Consider the following 14,371-nt stretch of genomic DNA (forward strand, 5'->3'; position numbering starts at 1 on the left):
GCAGTCTGGCCATTCTCCTCTGACCTCTGGGATCAACAAGGCATTTTCACCCAGAGAACCCAGCGAGGGAAAATCCCAGATGAGCAATTTCTGAAATACTCAGACCAGCTTATCTTGTGCCATGCTACGTTCAAAGTCACCAAAATTGTCTATTGGCTAGTCCAATACTAAGTCTGAACTTTACGTGCCTAAATGTCTCTGGTTTATTAGCTATATTAAAGAGCAGTTGAAGAGGTTTACCTAACAAGGTGGCCTGTGAGTGTCCTTGCTTGATTAGGAAAAAAAGCAATAAATACTCAATAAATTGTAGTTTTTTTTAAATAACTTGTATTCAGTTATCACTTTCTGTGTGATAATAATATATAAGATGGACCAACATGTATGACTATGCTGTTTTTAAGATTATGCGGACCATAAGTATTATAAAAATGATTATTTGGGGGGGAAAGCCCTTTTGATGGTCTTATTGAGAGTTTCCTATAGATGTATTTAGGCTCAAATAAGGTTCTTAATGCTTTTACAGTTCAAGTAAAAGATGAACTACCTCAATTAAAGCTAAAAATAAAACCACAGCTTTGTAACTTGCTGCACAATATTACTAAATATATACCGAGTGCTTCGTTGTTGCGTTTGTATCAGTCATACGGTCTCGTGTTTAACTTTAGTAATTAGTCATTTCTTGGCTTTCCATTGTGGAACTCCATTATGTCTGTGTTTCTCTGAAACATGATTCCATGCCCAGGCTTTTTCTCCAGTAAAGCCGCTTTCAGCTCAGTTTATAAAAGCCCCAGCAAGTATTGTGAAACTCTGAAGTATCCAGTTAGACGTAATATTTTTATAGAAAGAGAAGCTAAAAGTTTCAATTTGATTGCTGGCTTATCCGATCATAATTTAACCATGACTGCAAGAAATGCTGCAGTTACTCATACAAATGTTTTTACAAATGCATCAGCATATATCTTAAGGCAAACTGAATACATCAGTGAAGTGACTTGTTTAATGTGGGTTGATGGTTGAACAAATGTCTTTACAGCGCTAACGGATAAGGTGAAAAGGTAGCGTGAAAGGTAGTGTTTGGGAAAATAATAATTTAGCCAGAAATGCCAAAAACTTATAAAAGCAGATATTAGGCATTAGAATATCTGTTAAGTCTATAAGAGACAGATGTGGTGATTTACTGTATGGAGGCTTAACAGAAGGAAAAGATAATAGTAAATTTATTTGGAAAGATTTTTATAAAACTAGCCACATTTGTCTGTGATGTTCAACTCAAAACTCCGGGGAAATTACCTGAATACAGCAATCTTTTCTTGCTCTTTAGATTTTTTTCTTCAGTATTGAGTATATTGGATATTAATCTTTTAAATACACATATACATAGAAGTGTGATCTGCTTACAAGATTCAGGTGAATCACATCATGAGTTCAAACATATGTTAACTTCCATTACTGTTAATTAAATTACATTGTTACTTGAATACAGTACTTCACCTGCTGATTGTAAAAAAAAATTGTCCCTCCTATTTTTAAATCTTAAAGTATACTTCCAGTTCTTCCAAAAGTTGAAAGGTTAAATGATTTGCAGGATAAGGACTCAAGAGATAAGCAGACTTTGTTCTTTTTTGTTTGTTTTATAGTTTTTATTTAGGACAGTAGATAGAAAACACAGAAAGCGCCACAGTAAATGGCCTTGGGGTGGATTTGAACTGCCTTACTGCATGTGGTTTGTGTGCTCAATCCAGTGAGCTATAAGCAGTGTCTGGTCTAACAAAGGCTAGGCCACTTAATGAGGCTGGCTAAAAAATAAAAGCCAAAAGCCAAAGCAACACAAAATTCACAAGTCTACAGATAGAAACACACAGGTCTGGATAACAACAATGAGACCAAAAAAAAAAGAAGTATTGGCAGAACAATATATACACTGATGCACACACTGAGGGCTAATCAGGGAAATGAGACATAGCTGGGGAAACAAGGGACAGGTGAAATAAATTAGGATAATACAGGGGATGTGGAGCTAGGTGCAAAACACAGGAGACAAATGACTGCCAAAATAAAAGAACAAATAAAAACCAAAAACTGAAACAAGGAGACGCAGAGACAAGAACTTTAGAGAATGGATAAAAGTGAAGAACCGTGGAAAGGGAACAGTGAGAAAACAAACTCTGCTAACAGAGGATATACCCAGAACATAAGAGCAACCGAACACTAATGAAGAAGTGTGAAACCAGAATGGCTCGAAAACAACACGAAGAACCAGAAGCTCTGAAGAAAGAATGGAAATCAAAACCAAGATAATAACTCACATCTCCTAAATTTCAAATACTAATAAAACCCCAGGTAGAAAGCCCAGGTTCATGGCATCTTTGAACAACTTCATATCAGCATTTTGGGTTTGCATCACATACGCTTTGGCTCTATAACAGGGGTATTCAATTAAAATTGTCTTCAAATGAAGTGCTTACTTTAAAAACAAACTACGGAAAGGTGTAGTTTGAGTTTCCCATTATCTTAATTTTCATTTTAATTTTACATGTAACCCATCTCCGCTTCAAACCGTCTTTTCACACTGTCTATTTCGCTGACTTACTTCTTTAGACTTATGCATCTTGAGCATAGTAGGTGTTCCTCAAAGATCAGTGCTAGGCCCCCTTACTATTATGTCTGTATATCTGTGATTAGGGCTGTTCGATATAACGATATATATCAGATGACGATATAAAAACGTCTATCGTTTCATTTTACGCTATCGTTTGTTTCGTGGTGTCGCAAAATAAACTGTTTACGCCAATATTTTTTCATTGTTTTGATGGTCACAGTAGTGGCTATATTAATTTCTTAATAAAGTTCTCTCTTTCTCTTATATTTAATATAACCACACTACGGACGGACAAGCGCCTGTTTTTATGCGTTGCGGTTAGCAACAACGACGGTAACACCATCGCGTGTCCGCTTGTTTATGTTCGACATAAACCTTTCACAATAAAGCTCAAGATCCTGTTGAGACTTTTCAAAATAAACTGAATCACGTGAAAGAGCAGATTATTTACGGATGAGAAGCAAAACAAGAGCCGCTAGGTGCTAAAAAATAAACCTTAGACTCAAACGTTAGAACAGGCTTTTCCCCGCAGCACGCCGTGTAATAAATACTCACAAAGAAAACGGCGGCCGTTACAACTTATGTCTATAAATGTATAGTTTCATACATCTGTTAAAATACTCGACTCCAGCTACATGACGCGCAGCTGGAAATACTTCCCGCAAGTCGAGCTGCCCGAGATTCACAGAATTTACAGAAAATGTTACATTTTTGTGATTTATATCGTTATCGGACGATAGAATTCTTATATCGGGATATGAGATTTTAGTCATATCGCACAGCCCTATCTGTGATTTTTAGGGTTTAGTTGAGAAACGTTTTGGCTGTCAAAGCCTAAATTTGCATACTGACATTCTAACAAAGTGTGGAGGGGCAGGGCAGATACTGAAAGATCAAAAAGTGTAATTGTCACGATCTGCTGAGTGGCAGGCAGGATGTGGACCCAAATGCAGGACTCATCACACACCGGATAACTCAAAGAGGCAGCTTTAATTGCGCTGTAGCAAAAAATACACTAGAAACAAGAATCAAAAACCAGAGAACTAGAAACTAAGGACAAGGAACTAAGACACTGGGAAACTAGAAACTTTAAACTAGGAGCGAGGATGAAAAGGAACACGACAGAGCACATGGTCTAAGGAGCTTGGAAAGAAAAGCGTCTGGACTTCTTTAAGTTGCTTGAAGACGTTTCACCTCTCATCCGAGAAGCTTCTTCACAGAGCACATGGGAGTGGTACGACGCGACAGAGGGACAGGGAGAGCAAGGGAACGAGACACAGGAGGAGAGAACAGCAGGGTCTAATCACCAAGGACCAAGGAAGTAAAGCAGAATACACCACACACAGGACAGGACTATCAAAATAAAACAGGAAACATGAGACAGGCATGGAGACGTGGATTTGACAAGGAGACACGACTGACTGGGGAGACACAGGAGATGAACAAACACAGAGATTAAACACAGGCTGGGATAAACACTGAGAGTGGAAGAACTAAGATAACTGAGAACTAAAGAAAACCAACAACAATAATCAAAGATTATAATACCAGAACTGAAACACAAATCCTGGATCGCAGACCCAGTACCGTGACAGTAATAAGCACAGAGCTTATCTGCGCTTGTAAATCAAAACTTTTTCTTTAGGCTCAACATTTTTTGTAATAAAATAGCCTGCTGGACAAGTAGTCAGCCAACTGGCCTTCTTATGAAAACTCTGCCTTCCGTTATAGTGTCATGGAGTACATTTAATAATGTGTGCTGAGCTAAAGAAGTTAACTAATGCTATCATAAGGACTGTAAAGTTGCTTTTAATTAAGGGTGAAAAGATTGATGTGGTTTCTAAATTGACATGTCCCTGGCCCAAATGCTAATTTTAAGAAACATGTCAAATTAAAATAGCCACTAAATGTAACTTGGCTCTTTCTCAACAAAATAAAAGCCAAAGCAAACCACTAGAATCTTTGCTCAAAAAGAAAATGGAAAGAAGCCAATTTAACATCATCGCTATAAAATCTGCCCACTCCTGGCTCTATATTGACCCGTGTTATATTTGTTTGGACTGGTATTCAAATATTCTTGCTTATAATTTGTCTGATACATTTAAGATGCCAACAAAGTATGTGTGAGTGTGTGTAATTTGTCTGTGTTTTGTCTGGTTAGTTTCGTCTCACTTCCTGTTGTTGTATCGCCGTGTGGACATTTTAATTGTTGGCCTGCCTGGTCACAGTGGAAGAAAACAAGCCTTAGGCTAACTATTCTGCAATGAATCAAATAGTAACTTTGGTAAATAATGTTGTACGCAGTCCCTAACAAATAAAATGAAGATAAAGAAACCTAGACAGGATTGTTTTTTTTCTGTAGATGTTAAGGGAACAACAGGAAACTCTGGACTAGTATCATTAAGGTTACAAATGAGGCAGTCCAAAGCAAAACACCCCTTTAATGTTTCTTCTGTAACCCTGACACAACCTCATACTTTATTTGCTCAAAGAGAACATCTTCCGTTAATACGTAAATGTCCAGGCCCCAGTGAAACAGGCTATTACCCTGTAAGATTTATTTATGGGATCTTAATGATAACACAAAACACACACATATTACCCACCAGAATCCAAAGTATATCCAATTATCTCAAAATAAAACTATATTCATGAAACCTCCCAGGCTTTGTATAATACAGTAATGTATGTGCATGTAAAAAACCTTTTTCTGTACTCAAGATGTGTCATAATGCATTCATTATTCAGGCATGAATATAAATCCATGCAAAACGAAGAAATCCCTGCGATGGATGCTTTTGCAGTGAAAGCAAAGCTGCAAGATTGATTGAAACTGAATGTCATTATCTGGCTGTGCTGCTGCACGATCCGTGGCCTGTATTTGAACTGTAGCGCTTTCCAGACGGTCGCCGGTTCACCATATTAGATAGTGTTGCCTGTGTTTTTGTGTTTTTATTTTTATTCCGGGGTCAGATGTGCACTGTCCACAGCTGCACTGATTCCTTGGCGAAGATGCTGAAAGATGTTTGCACTCCACTTGAGCGGATCTGATGTGACTCCCACAGGAAATGCTAAACATTGGCTCGACTTCCACCCATCATCACTTCGTTCTGCTTCCTCCTTTTTTCTCCGTCTCCACTCTAGCAGGAACTGCAAGTGGAGGCAGAACATCTGAGGTCACCTCCTCAACTCCTGCTGCAACTCCAGCCTTAATTGAGCTGCTGCCAGATGAAGTCATGACATGGAGTTTTGTCCTTAACCACTGTCACTAGATTTGCAGCTTAAATGAAGTCAGCTGAATAGCTGAGTCCATTAGCGGAATTTCCAAGGACTTAATGAAGGACTAATTATTGTTTCCAATGGGTGAGAGGTATAAAAGCATGAGAAGACAGTGAGGCAGAGGTGTGAAGCTAATATGCCTTGATTTAGTGTAAAATGACTGACATCAGCTTTATTCCTGCCAGCTCTAAGGCACTCTGATGATCAGGAAATTGTGGACTGTGGGTGAAGGCAAGTTGGCAGGTGTATGAGAGTGTGATAGGATGCTAATAGAAATATCTTATGCTCTGTTCATCTGTAAAGACAAAATATTTTATTCAGAAGGAAGAATGCAAGGACGAGAACATTTACTGAAAAATGCACAAAACATTACACACTCACTTGCCCATACTAGGTTGGACCCCCCTTTTGTCTTTAGAACTGTCTTAATGCTTTATGGCATCGATTCAACAAGGTGCTGGAATCATTCCCAAGATATTCTTCCCCATTGACATGACAGTCTCACAGAGTTGCTGCAGATTTGTTGGCTGCACATCCGTGATGTGAAAGTGCTCTGTTGGAGTAAGGCAGGGGTGTCTAACTCCAGTCCTCGAGAGCTACTGTCCTGCAGCTTTTAGATGCATCCCTACTCCAACAGAGAAGCTTCAGAGTAACTTCAACATGTTGTGTGTTCAGAGATGGTCTTCTGCATACCTAAATGCAGTGGTTCCCAAAAATTAAACAACTGTGGGATAGTGCTTGTCCGTGATTTGAACCAGGGGAGCAAATTGTGGCAGGATCAGCCTGATATTATTTGTATCCCACTGTAACTTTAGTGTATAAAGAGCTAACATTGCCAAAATTTCAGTATAAGAAGTGTTTGTGAACTAAAAATCAAGAATTGTGGGATACTGTTTGTCCATTATTTGGACAGCCCAGCGCGTGCTCCCGACGCAGGGGAAACAAATTCTGTCGGGGATCCCTACCTTGGCACCGCTGTTGTTCAGATGAAGCCAAAGGCAAGATATGCTTCATCATATTTTATAGTCTTTGGTTTGGAAGAAAGTTGGTTTGGAAGCATATGATCCTTGATCCTGTGCTTTGCGTTTGTGTGGGAGCCCCATCAGAAACCTGCCCATTATGCTAGCAGTGCAGCAGCCCCCCCCGCCCCAACAATGGCTCTGCACGCCCCCCACTTTGGGAACCACTGCCTTAATGTAGCAAGTGGTTATTCAGCAGTCTGTACTCAGACCAGCCCTTATGGCACCAACAACCATGGCACGTTCAAAGTCGTTAAAATCATCCTTTTTTTTATCCCCATTCTTATGCTTGGTTTGATCTTCAGTGAGCTGGCTTTACCATGTCTCCATGCCTAAATGAACTCAGTTACTCCCATGTGATTGGTTGATTAGATAGTTGCATGAGCAGTTGAGTAGGTATGCCGATCACAGTGGCTGATGAGTGTACATCCAAACTCTAAGGGATGATGTTGAGACAGTGCAAGGCCAGATTAAGATCCATCTAATTTCTTAACCTCTTATCTGATTGAGGGTCACAGGTGACTGGAGCCTATCTCAGCTGAGAGGGTATACAGATTACTGTCCCATTCACACTCACATCCATAGCTACGGTCAATTTGGAACCACCAGTTCTTCAGTCATTATCTTGCAAGACAATCGAAGATTTCCAGTAGTACACAAGTGGCCACACAAAGCCACGCTAATAGTCGGGTTTTAATTCTCATTTAACTTGTTGCCATGGCAAACATTAAAAAATGAAATGTCATCTTTGAACCTAATCCTGAGTTTTTGAGGCTCTCATCTTATCTATTTTGCAGTCAAACATACCAGCATACTGTGGATCAACTTCACAAGTGGCATTTGCGTCTTCAGCTTTTATGAAACTTTAAAATGCTTGCCTTAGGTTGTCAGATGAGTAGTATTTCACATCTTTCATTTCACACAGCATAAAACCCTTCATCTATCTATTTCCCCTTCTCTCATTCTGACGCAAGTGTGTTATCTCCCTCCATTGAGCTGCCTTCCTTTATGACTGGCCTAATGAAGCGAAAGAGTGAAAAGAGGAGATTTGTCCCTCTGAGACATCACTAAATCAGTGTGATGTCTTTACTCCGAAGCTCTGAGCCTACAGGCCTCATTTCTCAGCCGGGCTGCCCAGACTGCTACACTGCTTTGCAGAGGAAGACAGAGCTTTAGAAATGTCAACAGACACGAGAGCCAAAGCCGTCAACAGACTGAGGTGGAAATTTGCATTCAGGAATCGTAGTAGCTGACTCCACTTTAGCCGATGCTGTCCCGAATGAGGGTGGCCAAGAGAGCTCACCGCAGCTTATTAAAGGACAGATAGATAAGACACAAGCCAATTAAGGAATTGCCTTCATTTATTTGACATTACATGCACAGCACAACTAAATACGCTGTGAATATCTCTGATGGGAAATGTTTCCAAGGGACAGAACACTTTGTGTCCCTTGGAAACATTTGCATTGTCTTTGTTTGACTTGTGGTGTGTTTTTTTATGTCCTGGTACTTTAGCAGATAATTGTGTGAAATTTAGTGAAAAGGACCACAAATGCAGACTCATGAGCAGGTGACAAGTGAAAAGAACATTTTATTTAAGGCAAACCAAAATCCATCAGTAAACACAGGAACATGGGGACACTCTACAGGAACAGTACAGACTGGGATGAATAGTAGCATGAACATGAAACAGGGTGAGACAACAAAGAACTATGGGGAGATAAGGGCTATATAAACACACAAGATAATTAATGAGATGTGGAATAGCAGGGAACACAACAGAAATTAATCTGAGAAACAAGACTGAGGGAAAGTACAACAAAATACAGCGTACACAAGGCAGGAGATCCCATAAAGTTGATTCTGTTCATCTGGACGTAGCATTTTCAGTTTTCTATCAGTGAAGGATTGGCAGGAGACTTCCAAAATACAATAGGAAGAACTGACCAAAGGGAATATCACTGATGGAGACTATACATGGGGAACACGAGAGAGGCAGGGAAAACTGGAAGAACTCAACAGTAACTGGAACAAAAACACAAAGCTGAAAACACAATAACAAACTAAGAAACAAACTGACTATAACCAGGAATCAACAGAACTCTGAAGTCCAAAACACAAAAGGCTGGGTGAAAGACCCAGAACCAAAACAAATAGTTAATCCCAATCTTAATATCATCAGATGGCTCAGTTGATACCTTTTCTCCACTTTGCTGTTGGCCCTACAAGCCACTTTGCAACCTGACGCAACCGATGCATCTGCTCTGCCTTCTCTGTCATGTGCTGCTCCAGCAGAACTAATCCATACAATTGTTTGACTAATGTTGGCCTTGGTGAAGTGTATATATTTGTGAATAGGATCTGCAGTACATGTGTTGCAAAATGAATGAGTATTTGTCACTAATTTCCTTATGTTTTGCTGTTTCCATTGTCTAAAGCTGCACTGCAGTGATCTCTCTTTGTTGCTGTAAAAACAGGTCCAGGAAATCTACAGTTGATTTGTGCAGCCCCATAAAGGACTAAATTGGCATACTTAAAGACATTAAATTGTGGTAGACAAACTGTTGTAATGTAATGTTGTAAGAGTAATCAAGCACACACGCCCTAACAATTAAGTGCATGTGTAGAGCACTGATGTTTTTATGTATACCTTTAAGTGTACACTGGATTTGCATATGCTGATCTAAGATAGAGAGGACAATAAATGGTAAATGGACATTTTCTGGATATATTAAAGGCAAACAGCATGGTGAAATTTGCTGAACCCACACTTTACAAGGACTGTACCTCTAGAGCAGGGATTCAAATATAAGGCACGGGGGCCTGAATCGGCCCAGCAAAGACTCCACTGGATGGCTTTGAAAAATAAAGACCACAATATACCCGCTGTAATGGTCGCTTCACTCACTACCACAACAATGTTTCACAGAAACTTGAATTCATACCCACTGTTAAGGCACAGGAAGCCATTGCAGTATTGTCCTGAATGATCAGTGTCGCCACTCAGATAACATCGCCACTAAAGTGCTACTATTGGAGGAGAAGAAGTCAAAACTAGAAGCCAAGACTTTGTCTACGTTGTCGAAATCGGCGCACAACACAAGCAATTCATCAAGCATAAAAACAGCATAAGAAGGAGGGCACACATTTAGGGTTTTCAATTATAATACGTTTTGTAGCTTTTCCTGCTGATAAAACCTCGTCCATGGCCGTTCATGCTACACCAAAGTAAATAAGTCTTTCCGACTCCAAGTGAGCTCAAAGTGAGCTGTATGTGGCCCACCATGTATCTGACATCGCTGCTCTAGAGGGTATTAATAAATGTAAGGGATAATCTGTTTAAAACAAGATAAAAACAATGGATAGACAGTTTTGTTTTTGTTGGGAAAATCTTGCCCTTTGCAAAATATCTCCACTGCTATTACCTTGTTTTTATTTTACAACAACCAGCGCTTCTGGCGCTCCCCCTGCCAGGGACTTTGCCCAGCTCTTTGTACACAGTGCGCACATCATGTACTGTATGCGCACTACTCCAACTCTAAACCTCCAAAAACAGAAAAACACCCAATTAAGTTCCCTGGGGAATTTCCCTTTTGTCCTTCTCACCATCACCTCTTCCTGAGCATCCTATTTAGGCCCGCCTGGGGTTCCTTCTATCCAGTAATTTCAAACTATACAAGGCTGTGAAGGAAACAGCCTGTTATTCCAACTCTAGAGGGGGGTCAACCTTGCCTTGTACTTGTAACAAATTATGTTTTTGCTCCTGAGTCTCTTCTATTTAACATTTTCTAAGGACATTCAGTAAATCTCCACTGTAATCTGAATTGTAGTCCTTTCACTGCTCTTTCTTCCTTACACAGTTTGTGAGTATGTAATGGTTTTTACACATTACACGCTGGATTTGCATATATCATTCCCAGGTAGACAGGACAATAAATTGTAAATGGACACTTCCTGGTGTTATGTCAAAGGCAGACCGCATGAAAATGGGTGAATGTGCTGAGTCCACTCTCTATGAGGACTATTGATAGATGTTGTGAGATCCAACCTGTTTAAAACAAGGTAGAGGCAAAAGAGAGACTCTTTTGTCCACTTTGCCTTGCACGTGAAACAAATTATGTTTTTGCTCCTGAGGCTCTTCTATTTAGCATTTTCTAAGGAAATTTAATAATTTAATTTAATAAATTGTGTTAAATCTCAGTCATTTCACTGCTATTTCTTCCATATAGGTCTGGTGAATGTGTAAAGTGTTTTAGATGGTATAAAGCTGCCACTAATCAGCATTTTTACAGAATATGATCATCTACTAAATGTAAAATTAAAGCCAGCAGCTTATCTTAGCACAAAAGCTGGAAATAACACAGTGTATCTTAATTGTTTATTTTATACAAAATAAAAATATATGTAATGTAATGTTGCCAAGTTGCCTGCAGTTATAGCATCATATTTAGCAGCAGTAATTTACTCGTCTTGATCCAGGCAGGACTATTTTTGCTCGAAGTGCAGGCACACCTGAGTACACTCCTACCTAGAAAACAACATAGCACCAATGACATTAGAGACTGGGTGTGTAAATACTAGATAAAAGAGCTGATGATGAGGATGTGGCCTGAGTGCTGCTTCCGTTATCCCCAATCTGCAGGGATAACCCTCATGCAAATCTCGATTGGATTAGACTGAAGCACGGGGAGCCTAATTAGGAGAGGTTTACTGCTGGAGGCATTAGTTTAAAACCAGAGGAGAGACTTTCTGAAAGTAAAAAGAATTAAAGTAGGTGGGTGCACCGGGGAATAGATGGAAAAATAGTGGAATGCGAGGTGGAAAATAATAAGCAAAACAGGCAGGCCAAGAGTGAGGGCGCACAGCGAGGATGTCTGATGTGAGGAGAAGACAAAGGAATGTGAAAAGATGGAAGAAAGGTGGCTTGATAAACATGATTGCACAACAGGGGGTTTGAGACACGGAGAGGGAGAGAGTTCTTAGAAACACCAGATTGAGCTGCAAATCACAGTCAACCCAGAAATGATTCCCAGACCACGGAGAGCCTGTTGCTATGGAAACATCATCATCGCAAGCACTGCTTTAATCCGTGGAAGCCTGTTAAGTTAACATGAGGCTCAGGCAGCCACCTTATGCTTCTGTACTCACAACACAACGCCGTGCCAGCATTGTAGCCACTCACTACAGACGAGATTTATTTACGAATGTTTTTGCTATTAGAAAAATCAGGATCATCTTATTTGTATTTATGTTTTTCCTTCTCTCTTTCCTTTGAATTCTTTGGTTGAATGAATTGCAAAACATATAGCCTTTTGCGTACGTGGCCTTTTACCTACTACACTTAATCGCCTTCTCCTTCATGTCAGAGAGAGGGTCCCCAAAGGGTGGAATTGGCTGATGCACCATGATTCTGCTGATGCGCTGGTGTGAATTGGACAGGGCAGGTGGTGAAACATCAAACCTGCGAGGAAAAGAAAGGCGGGCGGCAGCAAAAGAGGACAGAGTCGAGTAAGAAAAGCTGGGAGACGTCTGTGATATTGTGTACTGAGATAGTGTACACAATCAATGCCAACTGGGATAAGGAGCAACCAGAGAATAAGGCTCCACTGCTGACAGTTTAAATGGATGAGGAGTCTGCATCTGAGCATTAATGCCTCCAAGCCTTCTCCCCAGCAGCAGAGCAGTCAGTCAGTCAGTTATACAACCAGCTCAGCCATAGCAGGATTGGGGGGGGGGGGTTGTATTGTTTTGGATTTGCTACTCAAATCAGATCTCTGTCGGTTCGCTTCAATAATCCTGTGATGTAGGCAGAATTAATGTATTCTGCAACCAGAAAGGACAAGAGAGGAGATCCTAAGCCTGCCTGCTAACTGCCATAAAACAGGATACAGTAAGGATTCAAGGCGAACCTCAGTCCTACATATGAAGTCTGTGATAGCAGTGTGAAAATAAACTGTATCCTGTGTAGCTGTGCTGATGGATAGTGCAGGTGAATATAGGCTGAAGTAGTTAAAGAGAATAGAGGGTGACATCCAGGTCAGGCGCCAGGAGGCCTGGGAGGAAGAGACAGATATGACATATGAGCATGTGTGAGGTGCTGCTTGCAGAGAGTGTGATGGATGTGGCACACCGAGGTAGAAATTCTGGCTTTAGCCCAGATTGCAGGAATTATTTAAGTGTAGTAGAAAATTTAAATATGTAAGTAGAAGAAGTCTGCAAGTTATTAAATGCTTTTTAAAAAAAAAAAAAATATCAGCTGATTGAGGAGCTAAATTGGATCAACACAAGCACAAGTGCATAAAAGCAAACTAAAGAAGCTCTTGTAATTTTATGTTCAAGAATAAGATTTTTCCTCCCAATAAATAAAAGTGCCTCAGAGTGCATATTTAAAATAGTGCAACACCAACAGTTCTGCACAGCTCGAGTCATTTAGACTGACTCTCGGGTTATGCTGAGCAAGTAGGGGGCAGAAAAAGACAGAAAAGGGGGAAAGGGAGCGAGGAAAAGTGAAGCAGTGTGGAAGCTAAAGCACATGTCTCATTTTCTTTTTTCTCCCCAGATGTAGACACCACCAAGGACCCTTGTCAAAAGGTTAAGTGCAGCCGACACAAGGTGTGTATCGCCCAGGGCTACCAGAGAGCTGTGTGCGTCAACCGCAAGAAACTTGAACACAGGTGAGTGTGTGTAGCCCCTGGGCAAAAATTGACTAATTCCCAAAACACAAAAATAGTCCAAAAAAAAAAATCTTCTTTACGCGCACTAACATGAGGTCAACTCAACCAAGCATGCACTCCGTAGTTTGCTGTAAACTGGAGTGTTTATCCCTGTCGGCCACACTCGTAGTATTAAAGCTTGTTTGTGCACCAGTGTAAGTACGACTGCCTGCTGTTTAATGATAAGCTAATGCATTCGGACAACACAGAGGAGGCCTGTTAGCTTCGCGCTTGTGTTTTGGTGCTGCTGTGTGTGTACTCTGAATTAACGCAGCAGTTGCTGTCTAAGCTGGACTTAGCCAGGCTGACATGTTTGTGTTGTCCCCTTGTCCTGCAGGCTGAAGCAGCCCGCTCTCAGGTCTCCTGATGGAAACTGTCACCCCTGTCCTATCTCCTCCACTGGGCCTGTGTGTGGATCTGATGGACACAACTATGCCTCAAAGGTACACCTCCACTGCCCACTTTAATTAACCTGTTAATGTCTAAACAATTAAACAATTGCCAGAAATTTACTATACTGCCTGACAAATTAAAAACATCAAATAATAATTAAAAATAGTTTTAATTTGCATCATATTTGCCGTGTCTGGCTTTTATTCTGGGCTTTTTGGGAAAAAAATCACACTGATGATGTGGAATACTCCAAAACTGACAAAACCTAACCATATTGTGCATATCGAATATGATTAATGAGTGGTTAAATGGTTAAAAAGTGAGATTTATGGTTGAATTTTATACATATAGCAAAACAACAGTACAAA

At 40.3% G+C, this 14,371-nt stretch overlaps 1 protein-coding gene across 2 annotated transcripts in view; it reads left to right on the forward strand.

Annotated features, from left to right (window-relative positions):
- The window catches only part of spock2 (SPARC (osteonectin), cwcv and kazal like domains proteoglycan 2), a 37,337-nt gene that overhangs the window by 18,057 nt on the left and 4,909 nt on the right, over positions 1 to 14,371 (forward strand). For both annotated transcript variants that reach the window (XM_031735237.2, XM_031735238.2), the window contains 2 exons: positions 13,457 to 13,571; positions 13,948 to 14,053. In XM_031735237.2, the coding sequence (XP_031591097.1) occupies positions 13,457 to 13,571; positions 13,948 to 14,053 (221 nt within the window). The remainder of the gene's footprint in view (positions 1 to 13,456; positions 13,572 to 13,947; positions 14,054 to 14,371) is intronic.

Source organism: Oreochromis aureus, linkage group 13 (assembly GCF_013358895.1).
Source record: "Oreochromis aureus strain Israel breed Guangdong linkage group 13, ZZ_aureus, whole genome shotgun sequence".
Taxonomy (NCBI): Eukaryota; Metazoa; Chordata; class Actinopteri; order Cichliformes; family Cichlidae; genus Oreochromis; species Oreochromis aureus.